The sequence below is a fragment of the Kogia breviceps genome, chromosome 3 (assembly GCF_026419965.1).
Source record: "Kogia breviceps isolate mKogBre1 chromosome 3, mKogBre1 haplotype 1, whole genome shotgun sequence".
NCBI lineage: Eukaryota > Metazoa > Chordata > Mammalia > Artiodactyla > Physeteridae > Kogia > Kogia breviceps.
Genome location: NC_081312.1, coordinates 37241728 through 37268205, shown reverse-complemented (window position 1 = coordinate 37268205; position 26478 = coordinate 37241728). Strand labels below are relative to the sequence as shown.

General features: G+C 41.9%; 3 protein-coding genes across 9 annotated transcripts in view; 2 read left to right on the top strand and 1 right to left on the bottom strand.

Moving 5' to 3' along the window:
- MTHFD1 (methylenetetrahydrofolate dehydrogenase, cyclohydrolase and formyltetrahydrofolate synthetase 1) overlaps positions 1-11376 on the top strand; it is a 60361-nt gene extending 48985 nt beyond the window's left edge. For 3 of the 4 annotated variants that reach the window (XR_010839531.1, XM_059059061.2, XM_067028336.1), the window contains 6 exons: positions 1859-1959; positions 3032-3209; positions 5732-5839; positions 6368-6520; positions 9473-9566; positions 11124-11376. Coding sequence is in view for 2 of the 4 variants with exons in the window: in XM_059059061.2 (XP_058915044.1) it covers positions 1859-1959; positions 3032-3209; positions 5732-5839; positions 6368-6520; positions 9473-9562 (630 nt within the window). In the remaining 2 variants the exon portion in view is untranslated. Of the gene's footprint in view, positions 1-1858; positions 1960-3031; positions 3210-5731; positions 5840-6367; positions 6521-9472; positions 10634-11123 lie in introns of all 4 variants that reach the window. The other variant, XR_010839530.1, reaches the window with a different exon arrangement.
- ZBTB25 (zinc finger and BTB domain containing 25) overlaps positions 1-26478 on the bottom strand; it is a 56245-nt gene that overhangs the window by 4316 nt on the left and 25451 nt on the right. The window contains exon 6 of one of the 4 annotated variants that reach the window (XR_010839532.1): positions 4200-4465. The exons of 1 other annotated variant lie outside the window; for it this stretch is intronic. Coding sequence is in view for 2 of the 3 variants with exons in the window: in XM_067028342.1 (XP_066884443.1) it covers positions 4421-4465 (45 nt within the window). In the remaining variant the exon portion in view is untranslated. Of the gene's footprint in view, positions 1-3191; positions 4466-11657; positions 11989-26478 lie in introns of those variants that run through there. 2 more of the 4 variants (XM_067028342.1, XM_067028343.1) reach the window with 2 other exon arrangements.
- AKAP5 (A-kinase anchoring protein 5) lies at positions 15184-21153 on the top strand. The gene is made up of 2 exons (XM_059059091.2): positions 15184-15583; positions 18165-21153. Exon 2 carries the CDS (start codon positions 18431-18433, stop codon positions 19715-19717), a length of 1287 nt encoding a protein of 428 aa, XP_058915074.1. The 5' UTR covers positions 15184-15583; positions 18165-18430; the 3' UTR covers positions 19718-21153.

The window sequence follows — 26478 nt, the reverse complement described above, 5'->3', positions numbered from 1 at the left end:
GGAGTTATCACGTGAGAGATTAGGCCCCCGAATGAGATGGTAAGTTCGGCTGCTATCACTGTTGATTCAAGTTTTCTGCCTTCTTTGGAGGCTTTTAAATTGTCAGGCAGTACAGGGTCACTTTTCAGCCCCCAAATGAAGTAATTCAAAAGCAGATAGCAAAGAATTGCTGGTGGGCTTCCCTGGTGGCGCAGTGGTTGAGAGTCCGCCTGCCGATGCAGGGGTCCGGGAGGATCCCACATGCCGCAGAGCGGCTGGGCCCGTGAGCCATGGCCGCGGAGCCTGCGCGTTTGGAGTCTGTGCTCCGCAACGGGAGAGGCCACAACAGTGAGAGGCCCGCGTACCGCAAAAAAAAAAAAAAAAAAAAAAAAAAGGAATTGCTGGTGCCTTCAGTTTGCCTGTCTTCTGAGTTATGATTTGCCTTTTATGGTTATTTGTCTGATTCATGCGTAGGAGGGGAATTCACAGTTCTGGCCCTCCTGCCACCCCGCAGCCTTTCCTGCATCTAATTAGAGCAACTGCCCCTCACTGGCCCAGCTGGTGTCTTCATTTAAGAAATGCTACTTATTTAAAACTATTCTCAATCAATCTTCTGTATTAATTGGTTTTCATGTGACTAGAGGTAAGGAATTATCTGTGCTCTTTAGAATGTCAACTAAATTCTAATCTCAGTTTTCAGTTATTAAAGGGGGAAAAAGCATAAATCATGTTTATAATGATCTCAGTTGTTTTATATATCTTACCTTTTTTCTGCTGTTTTATGGAGTCCACAAACCAAGTGATATTACTGCTGGGTTTTACTCATGATCTAGGGTACTTATTTTTATATAAGACTATGATATTTTCATTTTTAAAATACTTAATGTATTTTAAGCTTATATAATAATATACCCTTTGTTAAAAAAATTAAATAATACAAGAATATAATATATATATGATTTGAGTCCCCTGTTAACTGTTGGTGCGTATCTCTCAACATTTAAAAAAATTCCATGAATATGCACATGTATTTTTGTATTTGTCCAAAAATGGGATTAATTAATCTCTTCATAGTTTTGCCATTTCAGTACATCTTTGAGAGGTTCCATGCTAATACAGATTTTTGCATTTTTCATAACATGTACCTGATACATATTTATCGAGTGTGTATATCATTATTCACTGGCTCAGTCCCCTACTGAAGGAGCTTTGTGTTGTTTGCAGTTTTCCCATGCTGCAAGCAGTGCGCCAGGAAGCGTATTTTAAAATGTATTTCCTTAATTACTTTCCCTTAAATTTCATAGTATTTGGTTCTTAAAAATGGTATTTATCTCATTTCTGACACAAGAAGGTTCTAACACAACATTGTAAAGCAACTATATACCAATAAAAATTAATTTAAAAAAAAAAAGGTTTATGGTTGAGTTCATTTAAACCCGTGAGAGCATCACTGATGGCTCCATGTTTTCTGACAAATGCCACACACTATGTATGCTAGGCCCTGTCTTCTGATGGCAGGGTCTGTGCCATGCTGAACAGTCAGTTTGTACTGCTGTACCATATAAGTACATTACAATCTATAAAACAGGGGTTGTAAATATAATTTATTTAAAGGCAGCTGATTCCGTTCAAACAGCAAATAAGCTATTAAGATACAGCATGATGAGGGCAGATGCACTAGCAAATCTCACCCTTTCAGGGCAGCCAGGACAGGAGCACAGCTCACTCTAGGACTGCAGGCTCCAGCACGTCTCTGTTGGCTTGTCCTGACAGTGAGTGGCTTCTGGGTCAAGGAGACAGTTTCTCTTTTAAGAAGAACCTGCAACTGTTTTCAGTTCTGCTCTCTGACCTCACAGACCTTCCACTGTTGTTTCTGCAGAACGTGGAGCTGGTTGAAAAAGGCTTCAGTAACTTGAAGAAACAAATTGAAAATGCCAGGATGTTTGGAGTTCCAGTGGTAGTGGCCGTGAACACCTTCAAGTAAGTATGAAGTGTAAGAGTCGAGGGGGACTGTGGGAAACGGCCAGCAAACATCTCCTGGTGCTGATTGTGCAGCCCAGCTTTTAGCTTTGTTCTCTTCCTCAGTTACTGCTATTGGTTATTAAGCCTGTGCTTTGGGAGCTGTTGATGAGAGCCTGCCATATGACAGGTACTGCATATGTCACAGGGGACTCATTACCTCATTTGCTGAGGGTCCAGAGTCAGATTAGGCTCTTGTGGGTGCCCTTCTCCACCAGGTGAAGTGGGTAACACAGAGGCCAGAAGCTAACTGTTCTTTTTGGTCTTTAAAGGCCTTTTGTGCTAAGAGAAGGTCATAGCCCTACACAGTTCCATTAGTTCACCAGGTCTGGTAGGATGTTGTCTTGACAATTTGTTAAACGTTTTGAGCTGGAAGTGTTCCTGTAAAAGAACTTGTGTGGGTTGTTTAGTTATCATAATGCTGGTTTTGGTCTTGTTCTGATGGTCTAACCACAGCAAGATAGGAGGCAAAATTTTTGAAAAGCTAGTATTTATCGATTCCTTATGATGTGCCTAGAATGTTTTAAGTACTTTGCATGCATTTACCGTCTAAGCCTTATAACATCCCAATGAAATAAATGCTATGATTATGCCTATTTTACCCATGTGGACACCAAGGCACATAAAGTTTAAGTAACTGGCTGAAAATCACCCAGCTAGTAAATTGTGGAGCCAGGGTTCAAACCCAGGCAGTATTACTTGATTAGTGTCTGTTTATCAGTGGGTAATTCACATGGGTTTTAATGGCAAAAACATGACAGATTGGGGCTTCCCTGGTGGCGTAGTGGTTGAGAGTTCGCCTGCCAATGCGGGGGATACGGGTTCGTGCTGGGAGGATCCCACATGCCGCGGAGCGGCTGGGCCCGTGGGCCATGGCCGCTGAGCCTGCGCGTCCAGAGCCTGTGCTCCGCAACGGGAGAGGCCACAGCAGTGAGAGGCCCGTGTACCACAAAAAAACAAAACAAAACAAAACATGACAGATTGTCCTCTCCAGCCATCGTCAATGCTTTAACATGAAGTGCTGCCTTTACAGGACAGATACGGAGGCGGAGCTGGACCTCATCACCCGCCTCGCCAAAGAAAATGGGGCTTTTGATGCTGTGAAGTGCACTCACTGGGCAGAAGGGGGCAAGGGCGCCCTGCTGCTGGCTCAGGCCGTCCAGAGGGCAGCTCAGGCACCCAGCAGCTTCCAGCTCCTGTATGACCTCAAGGTGGGTTACCTGCTGTATGCAGAAAAACAAAAAGCACAGTGCAGTTTCTGTGTGGCTGCTTCTGCTTAGAGCCTGTGTTTAGCAGCTTCAGCCTGTGGGTTTGATTCCCACGTGACCACAGCCTGGACTCTCAACTCCAGACAGCTTTATTATCAACACCCATTGCTGCTTACGGGCAGAGGAGGGCATACAGGCAAGAACACCCCAGGAGGTTGGCTCACATCCTAACTCTGAAAAGGCTCACAGTCCAGTCCCTTTGCTGGCAGGAGAGAGGGTTACACGTAGAAGCAAGAGTCATGGCAAATTGGCAAGGGGCTACATCAAACTCAGAAACATTTTCCCCACGAAGTGCACTTCCTGGTACAGACGCTGCCTCAAGTTCAGAGAAGCACTCAGGTGCAAAACCAAATCACCTTGGCAGGCTTCAGCATTCTTTCCATCACTGAGTAAATTATGGTACATCTGGCTCAGGCAGAAGCACTGCTTATTCTGGGAGGCAGTAAAGATAGTTCACAAAAATGTTGTTATTATAGGGTTGTATTTTGTTTTCAGTTCTCTGTGTATTTCAGGATGTGATTAGACATTAAGTAGTATGCCCACAATAATTGGAAAGTGTTAGAAACATGGGATGGATGTTGAAGCTAGTTCTGCTTGTATTATCTAGGCTGCTTTCTGGCTTGGTTTTTAGAAGATAATCATAAACTTTCAAAAATAGCCATAAAAAGGTAGACCGAAGAAACCCTATTTCTCTTGAATTTTAACCATCTCTTGTTTTCTTTGCCCCTTGCAGGTATAATACTCTTATATCTTAGTTACAATTAATTAACATTCTCCTACTGACATGGACATTTTCCTGTTGAGCTTTAGTTTTATAGACTGGTTTGAAAACCTGTTCAGCCAACCATGTTTTTAGGAAATGCCCTAAACACAAGTTTGCACACAAATACAAAGCATTTATAGGCACCCTTTCTAAGCCCCCATCCACAGTACCTGAATTAGGAAACCCAGTCCTTGAAGGCGAGCAGGAGGCCTGGAAGAAGTGGGGTAATGAGGACTTTATAACCCATTTCTACTTGGAACTTTTCTCTGTTCTGACAAACAGGAGGCTGCCACTTTTTGTCTTAAGCATCTGTTGGTCTTAAATCACTCCTCAACGAAAGTACTTTTGCTTCACAAGTTCTGAATTTGCCTTGGCATTTATGGAGCTCCAATTATAAGAGGCAGATGAAAGTAGTTCCTATTGGATCCTTATAAAGCTGTAATTGAATAGACAATTATATTTATTTATATCCATTATACAAAGCCCCTTCACAAATGATCACTGTTTACTTCAAAAGAAAATGTTTATTTTCCTTTTTTTTTTTCCTGCGGTACGCGGGCCTCTCACTGTTGTGGCCTCTCCCGCTGCGGAGCACAGGCTCCGGACGCGCAGGCTCAGCAGCCATGGCTCACGGGCCCAGCCGCTCCACAGCATGTGGGATCTTCCCGGACCGGGGCACGAACCCATGTCCCGTGCATCGGCAGGCGGTCTCTCAACCACTGCACCACCAGGGAAGCCCCAGAAAATGTTTATTTTCATTATTTAAGATAATTATTTCTTTCACAAAGCAAAACTCAGTGTTCTCTTAGCCTTAGTTGCTAGGGAGCATAGAGTCTGATGTTGCCTAATTTCAGTGATTTGCTCACCCAGGTTACCTGTGAGTAGCTGACCTTCCCATTTCCTTTGGGTAGTTTCTCCCTGTGCTGTTTGCTCTGAATCCTAGTGCCTTGAGCTAGGCTGCAGCAGCATCTAAGAGGCCAGGCCCCACTTCCGAAAGCTTTGCCCTGGAGGAAGCAGCCCTGGGCTTCCTTGTTAGACCTAGAGGTCACTCGTTGGACCACTGGCCTCCCTCTGCTGCACTGTTTGCACAGGTGCCATAGAAAATATATCCTTTCCCACCACACCCATTGCATGTTGATTGTGTAAGTTGGTTTAAACAACTGAGTTGTTTAAATATGTAGATGATCTTGTTTTTATAACTATTTCTAAGTAGCAGCAATTAACAATCAGTATGTTGTGTTAAAGATAGCATCTGCCTCTCCTGTACACACCCGGGGTTCTGTGAATGGATATCAGTTGCCTTAGTTCATAAACAGTATCCCAGGTCTGCTTTGACAGGAGACTGATAGTCGTTATTGGAGCATTATTTTTTATTTATGAAGAAATAGTTATTCTTGAGTAGTGAGCAGTATTGTTTATGATAGTGAGGTCTTAAATACACACACACACACACACACACACACACACACACAGTAGTTTTACACCTGTGGGACATTTTCCACGTATACAATCTGGGGCTTGGTAGTAAAAAAAAAAAAAAAGTTCTAATCCAATAAACCTCAAACTATTTGCCTATTTGTGTATATGTATAAAAACTTCTCTGGCCCTTTTGGGGACTCTGACCTGGAACATGGCTGTAAGTAAAGGTTCGTGTCCTCATGGGTGTCTAGTCATGGTCTCCCCTCTCTTTCCTGTCTGTTAGCTCCCAGTTGAGGATAAAATCAGGATCATTGCACAGAAGATCTATGGGGCAGATGACATTGAATTGCTCCCCGAAGCACAGCACAAAGCTGAAGTCTACACAAAGCAGGTAGATGTTTGGTTGGTACTTTCAGCTCTTTATCCAGCAGGTCTTGGGGTCAGAATACCTGCATTCTTCTAGCCCACCAGGCATTGCTTCCCTCCTCTGGGCAGCAGCCTTCTCCCCTTTTAAATACTGAGTGTGGATTAGGTGGTCCGGTCCCAAGTTCTTTATCTACCCAGAGGTGGTATGTGAGTGTGGGAAAGCCATGAGGAAATATGGGGTGTCTTTCGTGAGAGCCTTTAGTCGTACCTTCATGTCTGCTCCAAGCTATCATTTTTAATTGGTTATATAAATGAAAGTGAAGTATTCACTTGCAGGATATGGTTGTGAGTGCTTACGTCCTTCACCCAACAAAGGGTTTTTTTTTTTTTAAATCAATACTAAGCTGGAGGAGGGCAGCGATGTAGAGATGTATATAAAGGGAGTTGGATGTTTCAAATAAATTGCGGAAGCCATATCAGCACAGTGCCTGGATGTCCTTCGTTGCGTTGCCAGCCTTTCATTTGTCCCACTTCTGTTCCTGTCTTTCCCCAGGGCTTTGGGAATCTGCCCATCTGCATGGCCAAGACACACTTGTCCTTGTCTCACGACCCAGAGCAAAAAGGCGTGCCCACTGGCTTTGTCCTCCCCATTCGCGACATCCGCGCCAGCGTTGGGGCTGGCTTCCTGTACCCCCTGGTGGGAACGGTGAGTGAGTGCTGCAAGCAGAGAGCGCTGCTTGTTCACCTGTGCTTCTCAAATTGATTACTGAAGCCATCACACAAATGCCGAACTAGCAGAGTTCATTGCTGAGGAGGAGGCTGGAGTCGGGCCCGATACGATGAATCGTCTTGCTATGGACCATCTTGGTCTCAGTTCAAGGATGATGCTATGACTGCTTGTACTGAATAATAATTCTGTTTCCCAGTGGCAGTATGACCTTGACTGAATCCAGGATGGGCCTGATTCATAGGCTGTGGTGGTGCTTATACATAAGCACAACTGACTTTTGGGGGCACCTTTCACAGAATGACTCGGTCCTCCCACCGGCCCCTTTGAGGCTCTGCACCTCCCAGTTCTTCTCGACAGGCCTGGAGCTTATGCCTGAAATTCAGGGAATGCATCATTTTTGAGTAAAGAATTTCCCCCTTAAAGTGTGAGTGAACCCTGTAGATATGAAAGGTGAGGGGGTTTATTTACACTTTGAGATGATTTAATTATCAAATCTTATCTTACAGGTTTCATGCATGTTTAAGGAGGAAAATTGCTAATAGGGAGGTAGAGGAAAGCTTAAGGACATACTTGCAGTTTGGACTAACTTTGTCCCAGAGTCTGCATTGATCCTGTGCCCAGGTTCCCCCATAGATCTGCCCAGTATCCTACATCTGCAGATTGTTCTTACTGCAATACAGGATTGAAATAGTAAACTAAGCCAATACACAAGTAAAAGAAACCAATAGACCTCCTTTTGGAGCTTCTTTCAGTATAGTAAGAAAGCAGTAGGAGGTGATATGATAGTTGAAAGTACAGAACATTAAAACTGAATCCACTTTCACCCCTGCTGGTTTTGGCCTTGGGCAGGTTATTGAAGGTGTGAGCCCTGCTCTTGTCAGCTCTCTGTGGGGCAGCATCATCGCGTCACAGTGGTGGTCAGACAGGGCGTGTGCACCAGTGCCCCTCAGCCCCTCCCTCCAGAGGCAGGAGGCGTGCGTCGCTCTGCTCCGAGGTTCATCAGTGCCTGGGGTTTGTAGAAATTCCCTTTCAGTAGGAACGTTAAACCATTTACCCAGCACCTCGAATATTGCAGAACGTGTGTTGTTTCCGGAGAAATTGTCAGCACCTGGCAGCTGAAGGAGCAGTATCGTCGCTGCTCCTTTGATGTGTGGGTGCAGAGGGGTGGCTGTAGAGACGAAAGCAAAGCTGAAAGTGTCAGGCTGGGACTTTCTCATCCGGAACAGACTCTCAGCTTAGAAGGCCACCCGGACCAAGACGTTTCTACACATAATCTAGACGCCTTAACAATTACTGTTCTTCAAGGTTTCTGATTACTGTTAGGGCCTGAACAGGGTTCAGAGGCCTTGAGCATTTTATGTACTAAATTCAAGGTGTGGTGGCTTCTTTTTGGAGTTTTATATCTAAGTTCCTGTATGTATGTACACATAGTCTTTTCATTTAAAAACATTTTCTGATTATCAACATGACCAGTGTTTAAGGGGAAAAAAGTCCTCTTTGGGAAAGAGTAGTACTGATAATCCTACTAATCGCTATTTTGGGGATTATCTTCAGAATTTTCTGGCCACGTGCACATGCGTGTCTACATCAGTGGGCACCTGTCCATCTTTTATTTTTTTTAATTAATTAATTAATTTTTATTTTTGGCTGCGTTGGGTCTTCGTTTCTGTGCGTGGACTTTCTCTAGTTGCAGCAAGCAGGGGCCACTCTTCATCGCGGTGCACAGACCTCTCACTGTCACGGCCTCTCTTGTTCCGGAGCACAGGCTCCAGACGCACAGGCTCAGTAGTTGTGGCTCACGGGCCCAGCCGCTCCGCAGCATGTGGGATCTTCCCAGACCAGGGCTTGAACCCGTGTCCCCTGCGTTGGCAGGCAGATTCTCAACCACTGCGCCACCAGGAAAGCCCTGTCCTTCATCTTGATAGTGTCATCTTCAGGCTCTTAGGCTAGGATGGAGGACCAGTCCCTTCCTTTTTCCTCCTTGTCCCCACGCTCAGCAGTTGCTTATCTCTTACAGAATGTGAGAACAGAGACCGATGTCAGCTGCCTGTAGTACGTTGTAGGAAGTATTGATTGGCGCTCAGATGTCAGAATCAGGTTTTTTAAAGTATAAGTGTTTTGTGTTACGTAAGGTGACTCATCCTTTTCTATGACATTTTTATAGTTAAGTTGTAGAAGTTCCACTTAAACTCTTTTCCTGTCTAGATCTGATTTGAAACTTGTATGTATGTATTCATTATGAAGGACATTGTTACAGGTTAAAAATATACTGAGTTTTCCACTTCACAAGCCTTACAGATTTATATCTAAGTAGATGTTTGTCAAAGCCAGATCTTTAGAAAAAGAAGCCAGTGTAAATAAAATCCATGAGCATTGCAAGTTCAGGTTTAGAAAGCCAAATTGGACCAGTAAGAACAGTGATTATAAAACCATCTAGATTAGGTACAGAAATGCCTTGGCCCAAGTTAAAGGATACTGATTCCTAATGTTGTGTTGCTGAAGCAAAAATAATATGGGTATCTACACGAGACTCATTAAAACAAAATTAAACAGCAGACAAGCCCTGCACCTCCTTTTGGTTTTGTGATGTGAGGACCGAGGGGGTGAGTAACTGACTCCTCAGCCTCCCCAGCACCTGCCATTGTGGGACGAAGGTGGAGGCACCTCCTCAACCTCTTGTTGCACCAGTCTGTGTGGGAGCCCATGAGGAAGCCTGGTGTTTGGTTTGCTGGAGGAGGACTCGAGGGTTTCTGTCTGAGATCATAACAGGATCAGTGACTTGATTTTTAATATGTAACATGAAGAGTGCCATTTTATGGTTAACTACAAAATAATATTCTGTCTTTGTGCTTTGAGCTTGCTAGCTGAAGGGAAGGTGAAAAAACCATCGTATTCAGTTTGTTTTTAATGCTATTTTGCCTCTCCTAGATGAGCACCATGCCTGGACTCCCTACCCGGCCCTGTTTCTATGATATTGATTTGGACCCTGAAACTGAGCAGGTGAATGGGCTGTTCTAAGCAGGTAAGTTGTTTCTGGTGAAAGTTCTGCTTTCTTCCTCATGAGGCATGTTTATGAATTATAGGACTCCAACTAAAGCTATGAAAGCGCAAATTCAGTGCTTTCAAAAGATTTCTTTCCAGGGCTTCCCTGGTGGCGCAGTGGTTGAGAGTCCGCCTGCTGATGCAGGGGACTCGAGTTCGTGCCCCGGTCCGGGAGGATCCCACATGCCACGGAGCGGCTGGGCCCGTGAGCCGTGGCCGCTGAGCCTGCGCGTCCGGAGCCTGTGCTCCGCTACGGGAGAGGCCACAACAGTGAGAGACCCGCGTACCACAAAAAAAAAAAAAAAAAAGATTTCTTTCCAGACATCAGTGAGAGGAGAGGGGGCAGTAGTGAGAGTTGGCAGTAACCGATAAATGAAATACTTATATTTCAACATTTTTGGAAGAAGAGCAGGGTTCATCACAGTTTGTCAGCGTAGGGTGGAAAGGCACCATCCAGTGAACTAAAGAGGGACCCCAGTGGAGGTTAGACCTCCTCTGTGGAGCCCCAGGAGGCTCTGGGCTTGGAGCTGATGGCACATTGGAGGGCAGGAGCAGCTGAAGGTCTATATACTCTGAACAGACAGCACACAAGAGTGAGTAAATGTCCCAGAAAGTAGAAAAGAGAAGGAAGCAGGACCAGTCCAGGAGCTCTTGGGTCTTAAGTGAAGGGCCCCCAAGTACTCATCACAATGAATGAGCCACCCCTGGACATATCCAGGTGAAATTTCAGAAACATCAAAGGTGAAAATCCTCAAAATCCTCTCCAAAGAAGAAGAAATGGCTTGCCTATGAAAAAAATGAGAATTAGCCTGAACCCCTGTCTTCCTATCAGCAGTAAAAGGCTCTTAGACAGTGGAGGAACGCCTTCCAAGTCTACGGGGAAAGATGACTTTCCACCTGTATTTACACCCACCAAATCTATCCAGAGGTTTTCAGACACGCGCGCTTTGGCACCCCGACGCCACTTCCCAGGAAGAGGGAGACACGGTTTTCAGGAAACCAAAGCCTGGTCTGGACTGTAAAGAAGGGGAGTCCTGACAACTGCAGGTGACCCAGAGTTACAAATCCCACATGGAACAGGAAGAGGGAGGAATTGAGAAAGAGTAGAGAGAGCTAGAAAGACAAGGGTGTCAAAAGGGTAATTATGCAAAAGAAAAGCTCTAACATTGTTTAAGAATGTAAAGGTCCAGGTGGAAGCAAACCGTGGCCATCATCTGGGCAACTATAAGGGTGGTTGCTCATAGAAGCACCTCTGCTTATACAGCAGAGAGACCGTGTGCTAGATGCTGGGGGAGCACACAGAAATGTCATCCTGGCTCGTGCTTGGTCTGCCCTTGAACAGTATTCACACAGCCATAATGTAAATGCTGTGCATTGTCTTCAAGTCTATGGACAGACCCCAGAAGAGCTGGCAGTGGGAAAGGAGGTAAATGCTGACAACTTTGACAGTGAGAGAGGGTGATGGTGCTGCGTGGAAGGGAAGAGGAGATGTTTCAGCACTTAGAGAAAACTATTTCTTGTTTCGTTTTCCTTCCAGATTGTCCATCTTCAAGAAGCAACTTTGAGAGTTCGGCCAGTGTTTATTCAGGCCTCCTATCGGGAAGTGTGTGGAAGTTGAGAGAAGTCAGTCCCGGCCCTGAAGATTTTCTGAAAAATAAGTAGTGGGAGTTTCCCCAGAAGCCCTTCTTCAGTCTTAATTCCCACCATCGTGTATAAATCAGCACAAATCATTCACGCACATGCGTAATTACTTTACTGAATCCATAGAATAAAAGTAAATAATTTTGCAATCTCGGTGTTCAAATATAAATTGTAGCATTAACAGACTGCTGCCCTAGCTCTGCTGTCCTGTGTGATCTGGGAGACCCCTGGGATTGAAGAAGCAAGTTGTAGTGTGTACTATATGATACATTGTGTTTAAAGGGGGAAAGGTACGTGCTTGTGTGTTTCTGGGAGGACAGGATACCTCCTGAGAGGGCTGAGGGAGAAGTAGAGTCTGGAGGACGTGCCTTTTTGTCATATACTTTTCTGTATTTTTTTTTTTTTTTTATGCCGAGAAAGTATTGCTTACACAGGTTTTTGTCCTGAATTTCCTTAGAATTCCCGTTTCTGTCACAGCTTTAGCACCACTTTTTAAAAATTTATTTTATTTATATTTATTTTTGGCTGCTTTGGGTCTCGGTTGCTGCGCGTGGGCTTTCTCTAGTGGCGGAGAGCAGGGGCTACTCTTCGTTGCCGTGCACGGGCTTCTCACTTTGATGGCTTCTCTTGTTGCAGAGCACGGGCTCTAGGCAAGTGGGCTTCAGTAGTTGTGGCTCACAGGCTCAGTAGTTGTGGCACACGGGCTTAGTTGCTCTGCGGCATGTGGGATCTTCCTGGACCAGGGCTCAAACCTGTGTCCCCTGCATTGGCAGACAGATTCTTAACCACTGCGCCACCAGGGAAGCCCAGCACCATTTATTTTTAATAAGTCCTCAGGAAGGATGGTCATACAGCATTAACTGTAGGGTAGCTCTTTCTGCTCTGTTGGTTCAGCACATATTTATTGAGCTTCTACCCTGTGCCTGAGCTCGCTCTCCCTCCCTACAGGATGTTTTTTCCCTCACATGTTTTCCCTTCTCTTCTTGTTCTTTATCTTCTATCTCTGTTCTTCCTCTCCCATCTTTCCTCCCTTTTCCCCTTTTTCTTCCTGCATTGGATCCTTCCAAAAGATGTTGCATCCCCACTGGTGCCAGTGCTAAAACACTGCTAGCATGGGCAGAGCAGTGTTTTTCCTGGTGTCCTTGGTTTTATTATTTTTAATCCCCTAGGTGTTATTGTAATAGTGTCGGGTTTGCAGTTTAAAGAAATCATGACAGTGCTTTGGAGGGCATATGGCAAAGGGGTCATGAGCACGGAGCCCCAGTTCCACCATGCTTTGTATACTGCCTGGCACATTGTACACGCTCAGTGATGTCAGTTCCTGTTCGAAAGCATCATTTGGGCCCTGTCTGCACAGAGTTCATTGTTTCTAGTGTTTTTTAAAATGTCCTATAAAACCTCATCTGGATGGGACTTGCTGGGAATTCAATTTGTAAACAGGGGAAGAAAGCAGCCTATTGTCAGACATGGTGACTTAAAGATCACCTTAAGGAATTTAGGCTTCCTCATACCACCAAAAGCCATGTGGGTTTATTTATTTATTTAATTAAAAAATTTTTTTTGCTGCACCCCACAGCATGTGGGATCTTAGTTCCCCAAATGCACCCCCTGCATTGGAAGCCCGGAGTCTTAACCACTGGACCACCAGGGAAGTTCCTGCTGTGGGGGTTTAAATCTTTAATATTGATAGAAGTGGTGAACACAGTTGGTGGGAGAGGGTAAGTGGAGGTTTATAAGGCAAAAATTATAAACAGCCCTAATACAATAAATAAGCCAAATTGTTTTTACCAGGTATTGCTTGGCGTGAATGGACTAATGCAAGAATTTTCCTAGAAGTAAAATATGCCTTCAGTAAAAATTCAAATGGCACAATTTGCTCTTTCCAGTTGGCAATACACCTTGGAGGTCTTGCTCCATCAGCAGTTTGGGATTCATCTTGTTTCTTATGGCTGTGGAATATTTAAACAGTCCTTCTGATGGACACTTAACTGTTGTTTCATGGTTTGGTAGCTAGAGGCCCAGGCTGTGGGTGAATAGGGGCCAGGATGGGAGAAACGGTATGATCAGTAGATATCAGATAAATAAGCAAGTGATTTTATTGGCACGCTGTATCTGGTGATGTTAACAAGATAAGCTGTAGGTAGGATAATTTTTCATCACATTGGTGATATATTTAGAGCCTGTTTCTCATTATATAATGAAAAGCTACTAATTGAGTAGCAGACAATGATATGGGTAATAACTTACTAACTGTCACTTAAGTGAGTTCAAGGATGACAGGTTTCTTTCATGTATGAGGTACTGGATACATTTTTTTAAAACTCAGATATGGCATCGGGTTCTAGTTATATTCTAAAGAAAAACGACAGCGCAGTATTTTATTTATAGTTCTGTACTCTGTGTGTTGGAGGTTGGAGATGAGTTATATGTAATATACCTTACAGAAATCTGCCTTTCAAATACAAAATCAATTCACCTCTTACCTCAAACCACTCTTCAGTTCCCTTTCAGTAGTTTGTTTTTTTTTTTTTTTAAGAAAAGCAAGTGGGATAAGATCTTACAAAGCATTAAGATGGCCTTTATTGCTTTTAACCTATTGCTGATTTCATTTCCAGTTACTTCCTAATAAGACAGCTATTCTACTGTCTTCATCTAGATAAGCTCATCTTATTTTTGCCTGAAATTGCTGCAAACTCCCAGATCTGCTAGATTTGAGAAAACTTGGATCTCAATAAGCAATTGCATCTCAGTTGGTTATGAGTGGCATGGATTTCTTTTGGCTTGTTTAAAGTTCAAAACTGACAGCAGGTTTAGTAACTCATCTGGGGATATAAAACATCTTCACAGACTGGTATTCGATGAATGAACAAAGCTAAATTGAATTCTTAATTATAACTACTATAAATTAGATGCTTATGGATTTTCCTGTTTTACAGTTCTTGTCTCTAAGATCTTGACAGTTTAGATTCAGCTTTGCTGTTGTGTCCTAATAGTTCTTTGCTTAATAAGTTTCAGTGGAAGCTATAGAAACTTACAAAGGTAAAATATATTCCTGGAAAAACATCCAAAAATGGGTAACTGAGGTTTACTCTCAAAGATCATGATCCTATTGAAGAAAAGAGTTAAGTACAACTACTTTTCAGTAGTTCTTCCCTCCATCTTAATAGGTTCTTCATCTGCCTGGGAGGGGCCAGAGGAGAAGGCAGGAATTGTGCATCCCACAGGACCTCACCTCTGGAGCTCCCAGGAATGCCGTTGTAGGTAACATTGAGCCCACTCTCATTGTAACACCTTTCATTAGTGTTAATGTATTGTACACAGTGGATTATGTGTACAAATAAATGCTTATGGTGCTTTTCACTAAGGCTAGGAACTTGTTTAAAGACTCAAAATGTGTGAAAATACACAGCCTACCTAGTCAGGCAGGAGGGTAGATATTGCCTGTGCCCTTTGCTCTGATCAGGACTGGAATTGTGAGGAAAGCTGTCTCCTATTCTCTACGCCCCGCTTGAGAGGGACAAGGTTAAGCAGTCACCTAGGAATATCCTGAAGGAAAACATGGATAACTTGTAAGCTACTTATTCTTGGAAATATATAAAGTATAATGGATGGATGGGGCTGGGTTCCTGTGTTTTGACCTCGATGGCACACAGGTTGCATCACCTCTACCTGCCTTCTAGATACTTAGGAAGACACGGGTCTGTGTCTTGGGCCTCTGAGAGGGTTTGGCAACGAACCCTTTGATAACCAAAACTTTTCCAGGAGTGGGTTTGGGTGTAATGAGGTTTTTCTCTCTCAGTTCATGTAATTTTCTCGCCAAACGAGATTCACTCTGCACAGTTTTGAATCCTACTTTTAAAATGTGATATCTGCTGTGACTTCAGTATTCAGTGCGGCGATTTATAATGGGAGTGCCTATAATTTAAAATTGGATTTTGCTACTTCGCGTCTGAGAAAAATGGGAGGCTTATGACCCTGGTCCCCTCCCCATCTGCCAGCCCTCCCTTTCTCGGTGGCCCCCCAATGTGGTCGCGCGGCGGGGATTCGCGCCAGGCTGGGAGCGCCCGTGGCTGGGCGGACTGCTCTCGGAAAGACCTCCCGATCACCCCCTCCCCCCTCCCCCGCGCCCACCGCCCCTAGCCCGGCCCCGTCCAGCGCCCGCACCCTCTGCGTGCATTGGTGCAGCCGGCTGTCAGTCCCCGCCCTCTGGGGGAGGGGGCGCCGCGGGGCTGCGGTCTCTGCAGAGGGCTGCTTGCTCCGGGTGCGACCGTGGCTTCCCGCCTACCTGTGCGCCCAACCTTGCGAGCGCCCCCGCGACCTCGGCGACAGCGTCGGCCAGGGACCCCGGCGCCCGCGGTAAGTGGAGGGTGAGCAGGTTGCGTGTAAAGGGTGCGAACCGGTGCCCGGTCCGCTGACCGCCTGCGCGGCAAAGTGGGCGGGAGATGCCCGCTGGACACCGGGAATCCGGGCCGCCCGAGGTGGCCGGAGTGAGATTCGGGAAGGTCGTTTGTTTGCAGAAATCTCCAGCCAGCGCGACCCTCAACAGCTCTGCCCACACCTATCCTCTGCGCGTTACAGCTCGTGTTGCTGGTAGCTTTTTTCCTTCTTTGCCCTTTTGCGGGAAAATAGAGTGCCGGGTTCCTGGCCGTTATAAATGTGCAGATAGCTTGAAGCTGGGTTATGTCCTCTTCCACGCCCCAGCTTTCCTTTTTGAGTACTTTCTGCTGCGCTCTAGCTCCTGCCATAAGGCGATTCAAGCCGAAGGAGAGACGCCCTCCTCCAGGAGAAAGCTTCGTGGTCCACACCTGGCGCTGGGAGAGATTCACTGCTTTCCCCAGGAAGTGGCTGCTCTTTGCCTCCGTGCTTCTCTGCTCACGGGAAAAGGGGAAGGGGTATTTTTTGTGGCAGTAGACTTGCGATTCTATCAGGAAATTACAACAGGGACTTTAAGATTGCCCAGGCGATAAAACTATTTGTGCAGGTTAAGGACGAATCATTTGCAGTCTAATGTCCTGAAAAGTTTTAGTATCTACAGGCTGCATTTTCCCCATTTCAGTTAGGTTTTGTTTGGATATTTATTTCTGCATCATGATATACATTTAAGTGAGCTTCTCAAGCAGTTGTCTTTGGGCAATCCAGGTTAGTTTCAAATGATACATTCCTAAACATGATCCGATTTCAATGTTTCTATTAGCTATACAGCCTCTGGTTAATAAAAACTCTCAGGCACTGAGAACTCACAAGAGGTGACACGAGACTTAAGGAGCTATAATCAGCTGTGGTTCTTGTGCTTATGGAAACATCATATGAGGAGGGACACTGTAAAATGTTCATATTTTAGTTCCATCATTGTTCTAGGATGACTTTGCCTTTCTGTCAGGGGCATGGAATATGTAACACTCAACCTAAGAGAATATTTAGTTAGATCATGAACTGATTTTCAGATTTTCAGAACTGATTTCCTTCTGTGGTTCACAGAGTCAAGAGCTACCCAAATAAACCTTCAACAGTGAAGGATTTACAAAAAAAAAAAAAAAAAAAACAGTACAAAGAAAGAGTCCCTTTGCTTATTTTAGGACATCCATCAACTAAAATTCATAGGATTTTTGTTAGGTGATCACCTCACATCTCTAGTCACTGGTACCCTGTGGATTGATTTAAAATATACCTTTATATTTATATGTAACTAATCAGTTTGCCAATTGCATGTCTTATCAACTTATTTCTGGCTTTCAAATTAGTTCCAGAACCAAGAAAATAAAATATAAAGAATTGCAAAAGCTTAAATTTTAAAATAGCAAGAACTCAGTCTAGGTTCAATTATCAGTTGATGGGCTACATTATGATAACACAACCATTTAAGCAATTTTTAAATTTTTTGACTAGAGAGTCTAGTGCAGATTAGCATCTCCAAACAATTCATTTTTCTGATGAAACTCTTAAAACCCAGTTCCAGAGGACAGGCTTTAGAAACAGGCAACCTTGGGTTGAATCTGAGCTCTGTTATCGATTAGCTAGAGCAACTTACTTAACCTCTCTAGGCCTCAATTTCTTCATCTGTAGATGGTGATACCACCACCTACTCTGTAATGTTGTGGGAGGATTAGAGATGTATGTAAAAGTGCTTATTAGCACTTCCTGATAGACAGGAGTTGCTCAATAAATGTCAACTATTATTACCATTCACTCTGACCTTCAACTATGTGCTCGTTATGGAAAATGTCTGAACTGCAGATACTTAGGAAAAAAAAGTCAAAATTACACAAACAGATTTAAGAGTGGAGAATGACAGTAATGTTAAAAATTTCCCAAGAGCATGTATGAAAAGTAGCACCTCCTTCATGGAACATACATTTTTAGAACAGAAACCTTATGGTATAATGGAAAGAACATTAGAGAGTCAAAGTCTTCAGTTCTAACTCTGGCTATGACCTCATCTAACTGTGTGGCTTTTAGCAGGCCAGCTGCCCACTCTGGAGCTCAGTTTCTTCATCTGGCTCGACTTGAATAATCTCAAATAATCTCTAAGATCCTTTGCAACTTCAGAGCTCTTTATTGCATTAATAAAAATTAGACCCTGCCCGTCATTGTTTTTTGTTGTTCATGGTGGTGGTCGTGGTTTTTGTTTGTTAACTTGCAATTCGGAGTCATGAACAATTCGTAAAGACAGCACAACTCCAGAACTGATGAAATAATATCAGATTTGCAGAGTAATCCAAAATGAAGTTTTAACAAACAAAAGACAGCAAAATAAATTCACACTGAAATCTTTTGGATAGGGCAAAAGTAAACCCCAATTTTTATTCTCCAGTCATTTTAGTAAGTTATTATATGGGAAACATGCCCAGCAGAACCATATGCATTCAACTGAAATAGTCTCTATAGAAAACAGTAGGCTGATGGTGAAATAAAATACCACTCTCTTTTCTCTTATCAGGTTGACCCTTAAATAAAACAAAAATCTACCCAGTAAAAGGGCTTTCATGAAGAAATTAAAGAGAGAAATTACAAGTAATAGAGAAACAAGGCATTTTTATAACTGGAAAAACCACCTAAACAACTGTATGGAGTAAGACAAAAGGAGTGATTACATCGGGAAGAAATTTTACTTAGTGTGATATTTTTGCCTACTTTTTTGTCATAAAAGGCTGCTAAGGAAGAGAGGATATAGTTTTCTAGAGAAAGAAAGAGTGTAATATAAAAATGGAGATCACAGTTCCTGAAATACAAGTAGAAAGCAAGGATGAGAAGAGATCAGCAGAAGTTAGTCCTCAGAATGAGAGGCAGGAGGAAAAAGCATCGACGCTTTGCTTCAAGAGAAGAAAGAAAGCAGCCAAAGCAATGAAGCCCAAAGTTGGCTCTGAAGCTGCTGATGCAGCAAGGAAGTGTCCCCCAGAAGCAGGAGCTTCTTATCAGCCAGAGCCCCCCCAGGGGGCCTGGGCCTCCATCAAACGCCTTGTAACGCGCAGCAAAAGGTCAGATTCTTCAAAGCAGCAAAAGCCCTTTGAGGCCAAAGTGCAACCTGAAATCAATGCTGAGGATGATAATTCTAAAAAAAAGGCAAAATCCAGACTAAAGTTTCCCTGTATAAAATTCTCAAAAGGGGAGAAAAGAAGTAATCATTCCAAAATTATAGAAGACTCAGACTGCAGTATCAAAGTCCAACGAGAGGCTGGAAGTTTGGATACAAAAACTCTGACCCAATCAGATAACCAGGCAGCAAAGACCAAGTCGAAGCAGGATCTAAGGGAAGATGTCTCACAGAAAGGGAGTGATGAGGTCTGTGAATCAAATGTGAACAACAGCATAACTTCTCCTGGAGAGAAAGTGATTTCAGTAGAACTTGAGTTAGATACAGGGCATTCTGCTATTCAAACAGGAACTCTAATCCTTGAAAAAGATATTGAAACGCTTGAGGAAAAACAAAGCATTCAACCTCAGCAAGCAAGCCCACTGGAAACTTCAGACACAGAACACCAGCTCCCAGTGGTTTCTGATGTTCCTTCCTCACCTGCAGTCCCAGATCAACAAATTCTGGAAGAAGCCAGAAACAGTATCCTAGAAAGTGGACCAGATTGGAAAGACCGTGAAAGTAAAGAGACTGTTGCTGAGGAGAGTAAGCTGAAAGATACTGAACTGAGCCAGGAATCAGATTTTCAAGTAAATGAAATCACTGCAGAAAAACCCAAACCAGAAGAAAGCAAAAGAATGGAGCCAATTGCTATTATTATCACAGACACTGAAATCAGTGAATTTGATGTTAAGAAATCTAAAAATGTCCCTAAGCAATTCTTAATTTCAATCGAAAATGAGCAAGTGGGGGTTTTTGCTAATGATAGTGGTTTTGAGAGTAGAACTTCAGAACAATATGAAACACTCTTAATAGAAACAGCTTCTTCTCTTGTCAAGAATGCTATCCAGTTGTCTATAGAACAGCTGGTTAATGAAATGGCCTCTGATGATAATGCAAAAAGCAATCTTCTACAGTGACTTAATTTCCACATCATGGGAGGGAAAAAATGCTTAATGGTAAATTATTTTACACATTTGTGGCATTTCTTATTCAGTAACAAATGAGAGATTTAACATCTGTAGAATTTAAAGGTACATTTCCAACCCAGAAGTGCTAAAGAATTAAGTTATAAAACCCTCCCTTATCACTGAAATGTAGCCACTTCTGGATTGGAGGAAGTCAGTACAGATTGCAATGAAAAGTGATATCCAGGAAATTGCTAAAATGGTTTGTGGAGATTAGACTGCTTGGGAGAAGCAAGATGTATTTACTGAGCACTTGCGCTATGCCATAAGCTCTTTAATGTCCTCTGATGTCACAAAGCCTGGTTTCCTTTTAAAAGTTCAACACTGTGTATAGGCTAACATCGCATTCTGCTTTCAACAACTTTTTTTTTACAGTGCACTTTTATGTTGTATAAAATGGTGAATAAGGTGAGCTATTTTTGTGAATGTGTGACTTACAGCTGTTATACTCCTAGGCAGTAGTCTTACCTCAAAAAAATACTGCAAACCAAAAAAATAGTTTGAATAAACATGAGTGGGTTTCTAGTCTTGCTCAAGTTCCTTACAAAAGCCATTCACATATTACTTCAAACAGGCAAATAATTACCAAGTGCAAAGCTGTGGAAACAGGGAGTGAGTGCATTTTCCATCTCCATCTTTCTTCTGCCCCAAGCAGACCTGTATAAAAATCCACTTGCGCATGGGATCATCTGCTGAAAAGCTAAAAACAAAAAACAAAACAACAGGGCTTCCCTGGTGGTGCAGTGGTTAAGAATCCGCCTGCCTATGCAGGGGATGCGGGTTCGAGCCCTGGTCCAGGGAAGATCCCACATGCCACAGAGCAACTAAGCCAGTGCACCACAACTACTGAGCCTGTGCTCTAGAGCCCGCGAGACACAACTGCTGAGCCCGCGTGCCACAACTACTGAAGCCTACGCGGCTAGAGCTCGTGTTCCGCAACAAGAGAAGCCACCGCAATGAGAAGCCCGTGCACTGCAACAAAGAGTAGCCCTCGCTTGCCGCAACTAGAGAAAGCCCACACGCAGCAACAAAGACCCAACTCAACCAAAAAAAAAATAATTTTTAAAAATTAAAACAACAACAAAAAGTGGATTATTTCCCATCCAGGAGAAGACAAACTTCCCAAGTAACAAATTATCACATATAACAGACGATTCATCTTGCAAGATTAAATCTCTGGAGACTGTATTCATCAATCTCTCCTCAAAGAGGGGAGAGTGGACTCAAAGCAAACCTGGCAGTAAGAGTCATAGGAAATCATAATAATTTAGTGAAAATATTCATGCTTGGCTAAGAATGAGCCAAATATATCTTTCCTTGTGCCTATGTGTTGAGAGACACCAGTAAAAATTTTACACGGATATTGAAAATAAACTTTTTCATCAGTACTTTTAGTCCAGCTAGTCCCTAACAACAAAAAAATTGAACTTATAACAATGAGAAGGGCTTGTTTGCATTTTATTCAGTTATTTAAATCATCGATCTCAATGACTGCCATATTTTTTGAAAAAATAATTGTTTCAACCTTTCCTTGTGTGAAATGGCCCTAATACTGCAACACACTTCCCTACCTCACAGGTCAGTGTTCCTATTGTACAGTCCTCCACTGTCTAAACTGAGTGACAGTGTCACTCTGAAAGCAGATGAAGTAATGAAGAGCTTTTGCTTGAGTTGTAAGGTATTTGTATTCTTGGAGAAAAGAATGTACATTAGATGATTTCAAATGATCTGGTGACTTCCCGCATTATTTATGGATTGCATACAGAAAGTATGTGCTAATTTGTCCCATAGAATCTTTGTTTCTTCCTGTAAGTACATATTGAGACCTCTGGCAGAAGAACCTAATCTGACTTTGGAACTGAACCAGATAATGGATATTATTAGCAAGATTCTTTGCTGAAGTGTAAATGTATTCCCGGTATTCCCCCAGATTTTCCTACCTTCATGCTTATAACCTTGAGGGGTGGGGTGGAAGAGGGAAACTACCAAAATCCTTCAGTTTCACAAGATGAAAAGTGGATCTTTCAAAACATGACCCAAGAAATCAATTTCATTTAATTGTAAAATTTTTAAACATTTTTTTAAAAAAGACTGCTAAGTCATCCTCCCTGAAAACTCTTTTTAATTCACTATATGTGGTGCTAATGGACTCGGACAGCTACCAGCAACTACATATTTAAAAGTGAGCAATTAAAAAAGACTGATTAAAGTTGGTGCATTTAACAGTGTTTTGAAGAATCCTGCCTTCATTTACTGCAAGGATGGCTCAAGCCATATACTTTCACTGTAAATTTTTAGTAATTTCTCATGAATGAGCAAAAAGTATAGCATTTACCATTTATTGAAAATATTTTGAAATGTGTAGGTATATTTATTTGGGAGTTTTAAAAACGTGAGGTAAATATGTGTAATGAAATTCTTCTAAGAAAGTAACATTTTATCCAAGTAGTCCTAGGTTTCTATTTTTTTTCCACTGTGGTGTGGTACATATTTGGTTAGAATGTATTATAATTGATTGTTTTTGTGATGAAATGTGTACTCTATTTGCATTCATTCTTAAGTGGTTTCTCCTCAATCTTTTCTATTGAGAAGATCTGGTGAATTAAATAAGTAGGATCCAGTTTGAAAAAAGATTCCAGAAATTAATCGGTCTCAATCTGATTATATCTGCTACATGGCCAAATCCTACTACTATGAATTGTACGGTGGTCTAAATTGTTTTGTTATAGAAATAATTAGGAATCAGATGACTTAGAAGTTTCTCATAAAATATTTTTTTAATTTTAGTGGTATTTATTTTAAGCAATTTGACCTTATATGCAAGACATTAAATGAATATAAATAGGTTCTTATTCAATTCACATCCATTTGACAATATTAAAATATCAATTAAAAGGCAATTTAATAACACCACATTAACTTTCCTTTCAGTTTGCTGTGGTATAAGTGCTGCTTTTAGTGAACATTTATTAAGCAGCTGGGATTCAGTTTCTCTTTGAACTCATAATATTACAAGGCTGGTTGGTTTATCAGATAACTTCTTCAGCACATTATCTTCCCCCTTTTAAGATTCAAGTATTATTCAGTTTGCTTTACAACAAGCGAATACAAAAATCCTCCTCTATTTTGTGTAGCACTATTCACTTAACATTTTCTCAAAGTACTTTATAGGATATAAAAATAGTCCCTGGTCACATTTAAGTAAAGGTAGCAGAAAACAGAAGAACATTCAAAGAGGAATCATGTTCCCTGCCACCTCCTCCACCTCAAGGAATAATAAGTATTTGGCACAAATGGAGTTCTTCACAAAAGCTGTCAGCATAATTTTCTGTGAAGGTAATCCATTTGACAGCACAAAGTTTGTGATCTTAATTGGTCTACTATTTAATGAAGTCTTAAAAACTGATTTATTTCTGAGAGATTACGTTATTTCACCAATATGTGTGAACAGCCTTCCAGCTAAAGGCTTTTAGAAATAATGGATCATGAGAGGGCACCAGTCGAGTCTGGCTTCTGCAAAAAATCCAGAGTTAACTTCATCCATAAGTTTCTAACTTCAAGTTGCCTTATTTTTTATAGTTAATAATTAATTTTGGGGGGATTTACAGCAGAATTAACATAATTATTAGGCTTTAGAATCCCATTGTTTGAAAATACCCCTTTCATGTCAGCTTTATTCAAATGTGTTTAGTCTGCTTTCTAATTTTGCCTGATACTCAATACATTAGGGGGACTTTTCTGCCTGCCCTTTCTGTATTTTTAAACATCCTCATTTAAGGTTTAGCGTTTCTTAGTTTCAAATTCCTATGATGTTTTATTGCTTCACAAACATGAAGTTTCTCATTATACAGAATTCAAAATTTCAATATATAGTACATTTTATGGCACATTTTTGAAAAGTTTTTTGTAATCCTTAGTTACAAAAATTTAACAGAAAGAAACTACTTAAATTTAGATTAAGTTCAATGTATTCAACATGTGTTGGGTATGACACATGCCAAACACTGATAAAGGGGACAGGCTCCCTGCCCTCGAAGAGCTCAACCTAGACAGCCACAGCAACTGAAACTTGGACAGGGGGTTAAGGCAAAGAACCACAGTAATGCAGCATCGTGAGTGCATGGAGACTAAAGAGAAAGAGACTCATTTTGTCGGTATGGGGAGATGATCATAAATACAGGGGCAGTTTGATAGCATTTGGTTGCTAAATAGCTTAAAAGTATATTCCTTCTGATTTGTGAACAGGTGCAGAAAAAAGCCTGCATAATGTTACATATTTATAGTAGTTCTTTGTAAAAATGCTAAGTCGATGAGCTATTACGAAAGCAGAAGTTCCAATTTGTATTTCTCATTAAAATTAGTACTATATTATTGTGGATCAGATGCGAATATTAAAGAAATAATACTCTGTAGAAAAAAGGTTTCAATCTGAATTAATATATGTACTGTTAATACAAAATAAATGTTATATTGGCTCATGTTTATTTTCTTTATCCAAATCTTTTAAAAGAAACATGGTAGAGTACATTAATTTCCTAAAACCATAAAGATCACACTGATTGAAACTACTGAGTTAGCACCAAAAGTTCTATTCTCCTGAGTGTTGGCCAGATTTTACGAGACATGCCTAAAAGAGCCCACCTCCAGCAAAGAGAAACACAAACGCCTCGAACTTGAATTCAATTTCACTGAAATAATTCCATCTAAAGGGCAATTCTGGCTTTGATGCCATCTATGAACTTGACAAAAGTGTACTTGTTTTCATCATCTCTTGCTATTGTCAGTAGTTGTCTTTTCCGTATTAACCTATAAATTGTTAATAATCTGTATGGTTTTCCAAATTACTAAGTGATCTTTATGTGGAAATGCTTATTCAGATGGTGCCTGCTAAAGCTGGGTGTTTCAAAAGTTCTGTGTTTATTAAGACACTGATTTTCTTCCCTTAACATCAGCAACCCTGTTTTTTTCTTAAGCACAGCCCAATGACAATAAATAAGCACTATGAAAGAATGTGCTTTCCAAATCTTGGGACCAATTTAAACTTGATAGTGTCTTAAAAGTCCTAAAACTAAACTTTGTTCCCAAATAAAATGTCTTGTTAAGGTACACTGTACATAGGGTATTTAATATTTCACACTTTGCAAAATTTAAAAAATTTTATTAAATCACATCTTTCTGATTTAAGAGAAAAGTACACAACCTTTTGCAACACTTGTCCTGACAGGCAATTCTGCCCTTAACGCTGAATTCTGGAGTTCCCAATCCCTTGGAGAAGTACATACCTTTTTTTCCCTGAAGCTTGAGATCACTGGAGGCTAAGTTCCTGAACTTACGAAAAAAGCAAGTATATGTATATATGTACATGAGCACACTATACATTCACAGAAAATCCTCAGCAAAGCTGGGCACAGACACCACGAACAATTAAGGAAAACCTACGTGAGGGGAGGATGGTGGCTCCTAGGTTGGGAAACTCCCAAACTTAAAATTGTCTCTGTAAATTCCAAACTATCGTAATAGCAATGGCAGTGGTGTCCAGCAGTTTCTGCATGTTAGCAAGACAAGACGCACTTGCCGCACAATTTGTTTCATGGCTAGACTCAAATAGGACTTTTGGCCTTATCTTGGTATTTATGACAGTGCAATTATAGGGCAGGGATTAAGCCTTTCCTACACTTTTCACAGCTATACTTGTTGCCATAAAAACAGGCCTTCCAATTCCATACTCCTGGGAGATAGGGAGCACAGGGTGACACAAAAGCAGATGCAGTCATTTGTACACTTGCACTCAAACCTTTTATTCCCAAATCCCTACTTTGACATCTGTACCTTCAGATCACAGGAAGGTCCAGTCAGTATAGCTACAAGTGGGTCTCTGGACCACATCTGTGATCAGTCACAGGTAAGAGTAATGCAGCTACAGGCATGCATGCTCAAACCAATCAAATATCCTTATATATAAATTACAATGCAGAGGTTCCGTGTGGATAGCCATTTGTGGTATAAAAACTTAACTAGAGGACTTCCCTGGTGGTGCAGTGGTTAAGAATCTGCCTGCCAATGCAGGGGACACGGGTTCGATCCCTGGTCTGGGAAGATCCCACATGCCACAGAGCAACTAAGCCCGTGTGCCACAACTGCTAAGCCTGTGCTCTAGAACCCGCAAGCCACAACTACTGAGCCTTCGTGCCACAAATACTGAAGCCCACGCATCTAGAGCCGGTGCTCCACAACAAGAAAAGCCACCGCAATGAGAAGCACGCGCACTGCTACAAAGAGTAGCCCCCGTGCAGCAACGAAGACGCAACGCTGCCAAAAATAAATAAAATTATTTTAAAAAACCCAAAACTTAGAGTATTTCTATCCCCCGATCAAAATAACTAGTTAAAACTGTTCTTGTACTCTGTGAAGGCTAACATGCATGGAATGCCAAAATAATTGGTAACTCACTATTCAATTCAGGTGAAAAAAAAGTCAACCTTTCAGATCTTTTATCCAGATGTGCCACAAACAGCCTTATCAGTAATTTGGCTTATTTCAGAGTGAATTTCAGAATTACCTTTTTAGTTTCATGGGTTTTCTTCTCTATACTCAATATCTGGCTGGTGTTTTTTTCTGACCTTTGGAAGGATTAATACTGAATGAAAATCATCATGACTCATTAAGCTTCAAGACTTTCTATATTTATCTGAGTGGTCTTAACCTTTTTTTCA

Excerpts from the sequence above, each read along its gene's own strand:
- AKAP5 (XM_059059091.2), top strand. The coding sequence starts at position 18,431 with ATGGAGATCACAGTTCCTGAAATACAAGTAGAAAGCAAGGATGAGAAG.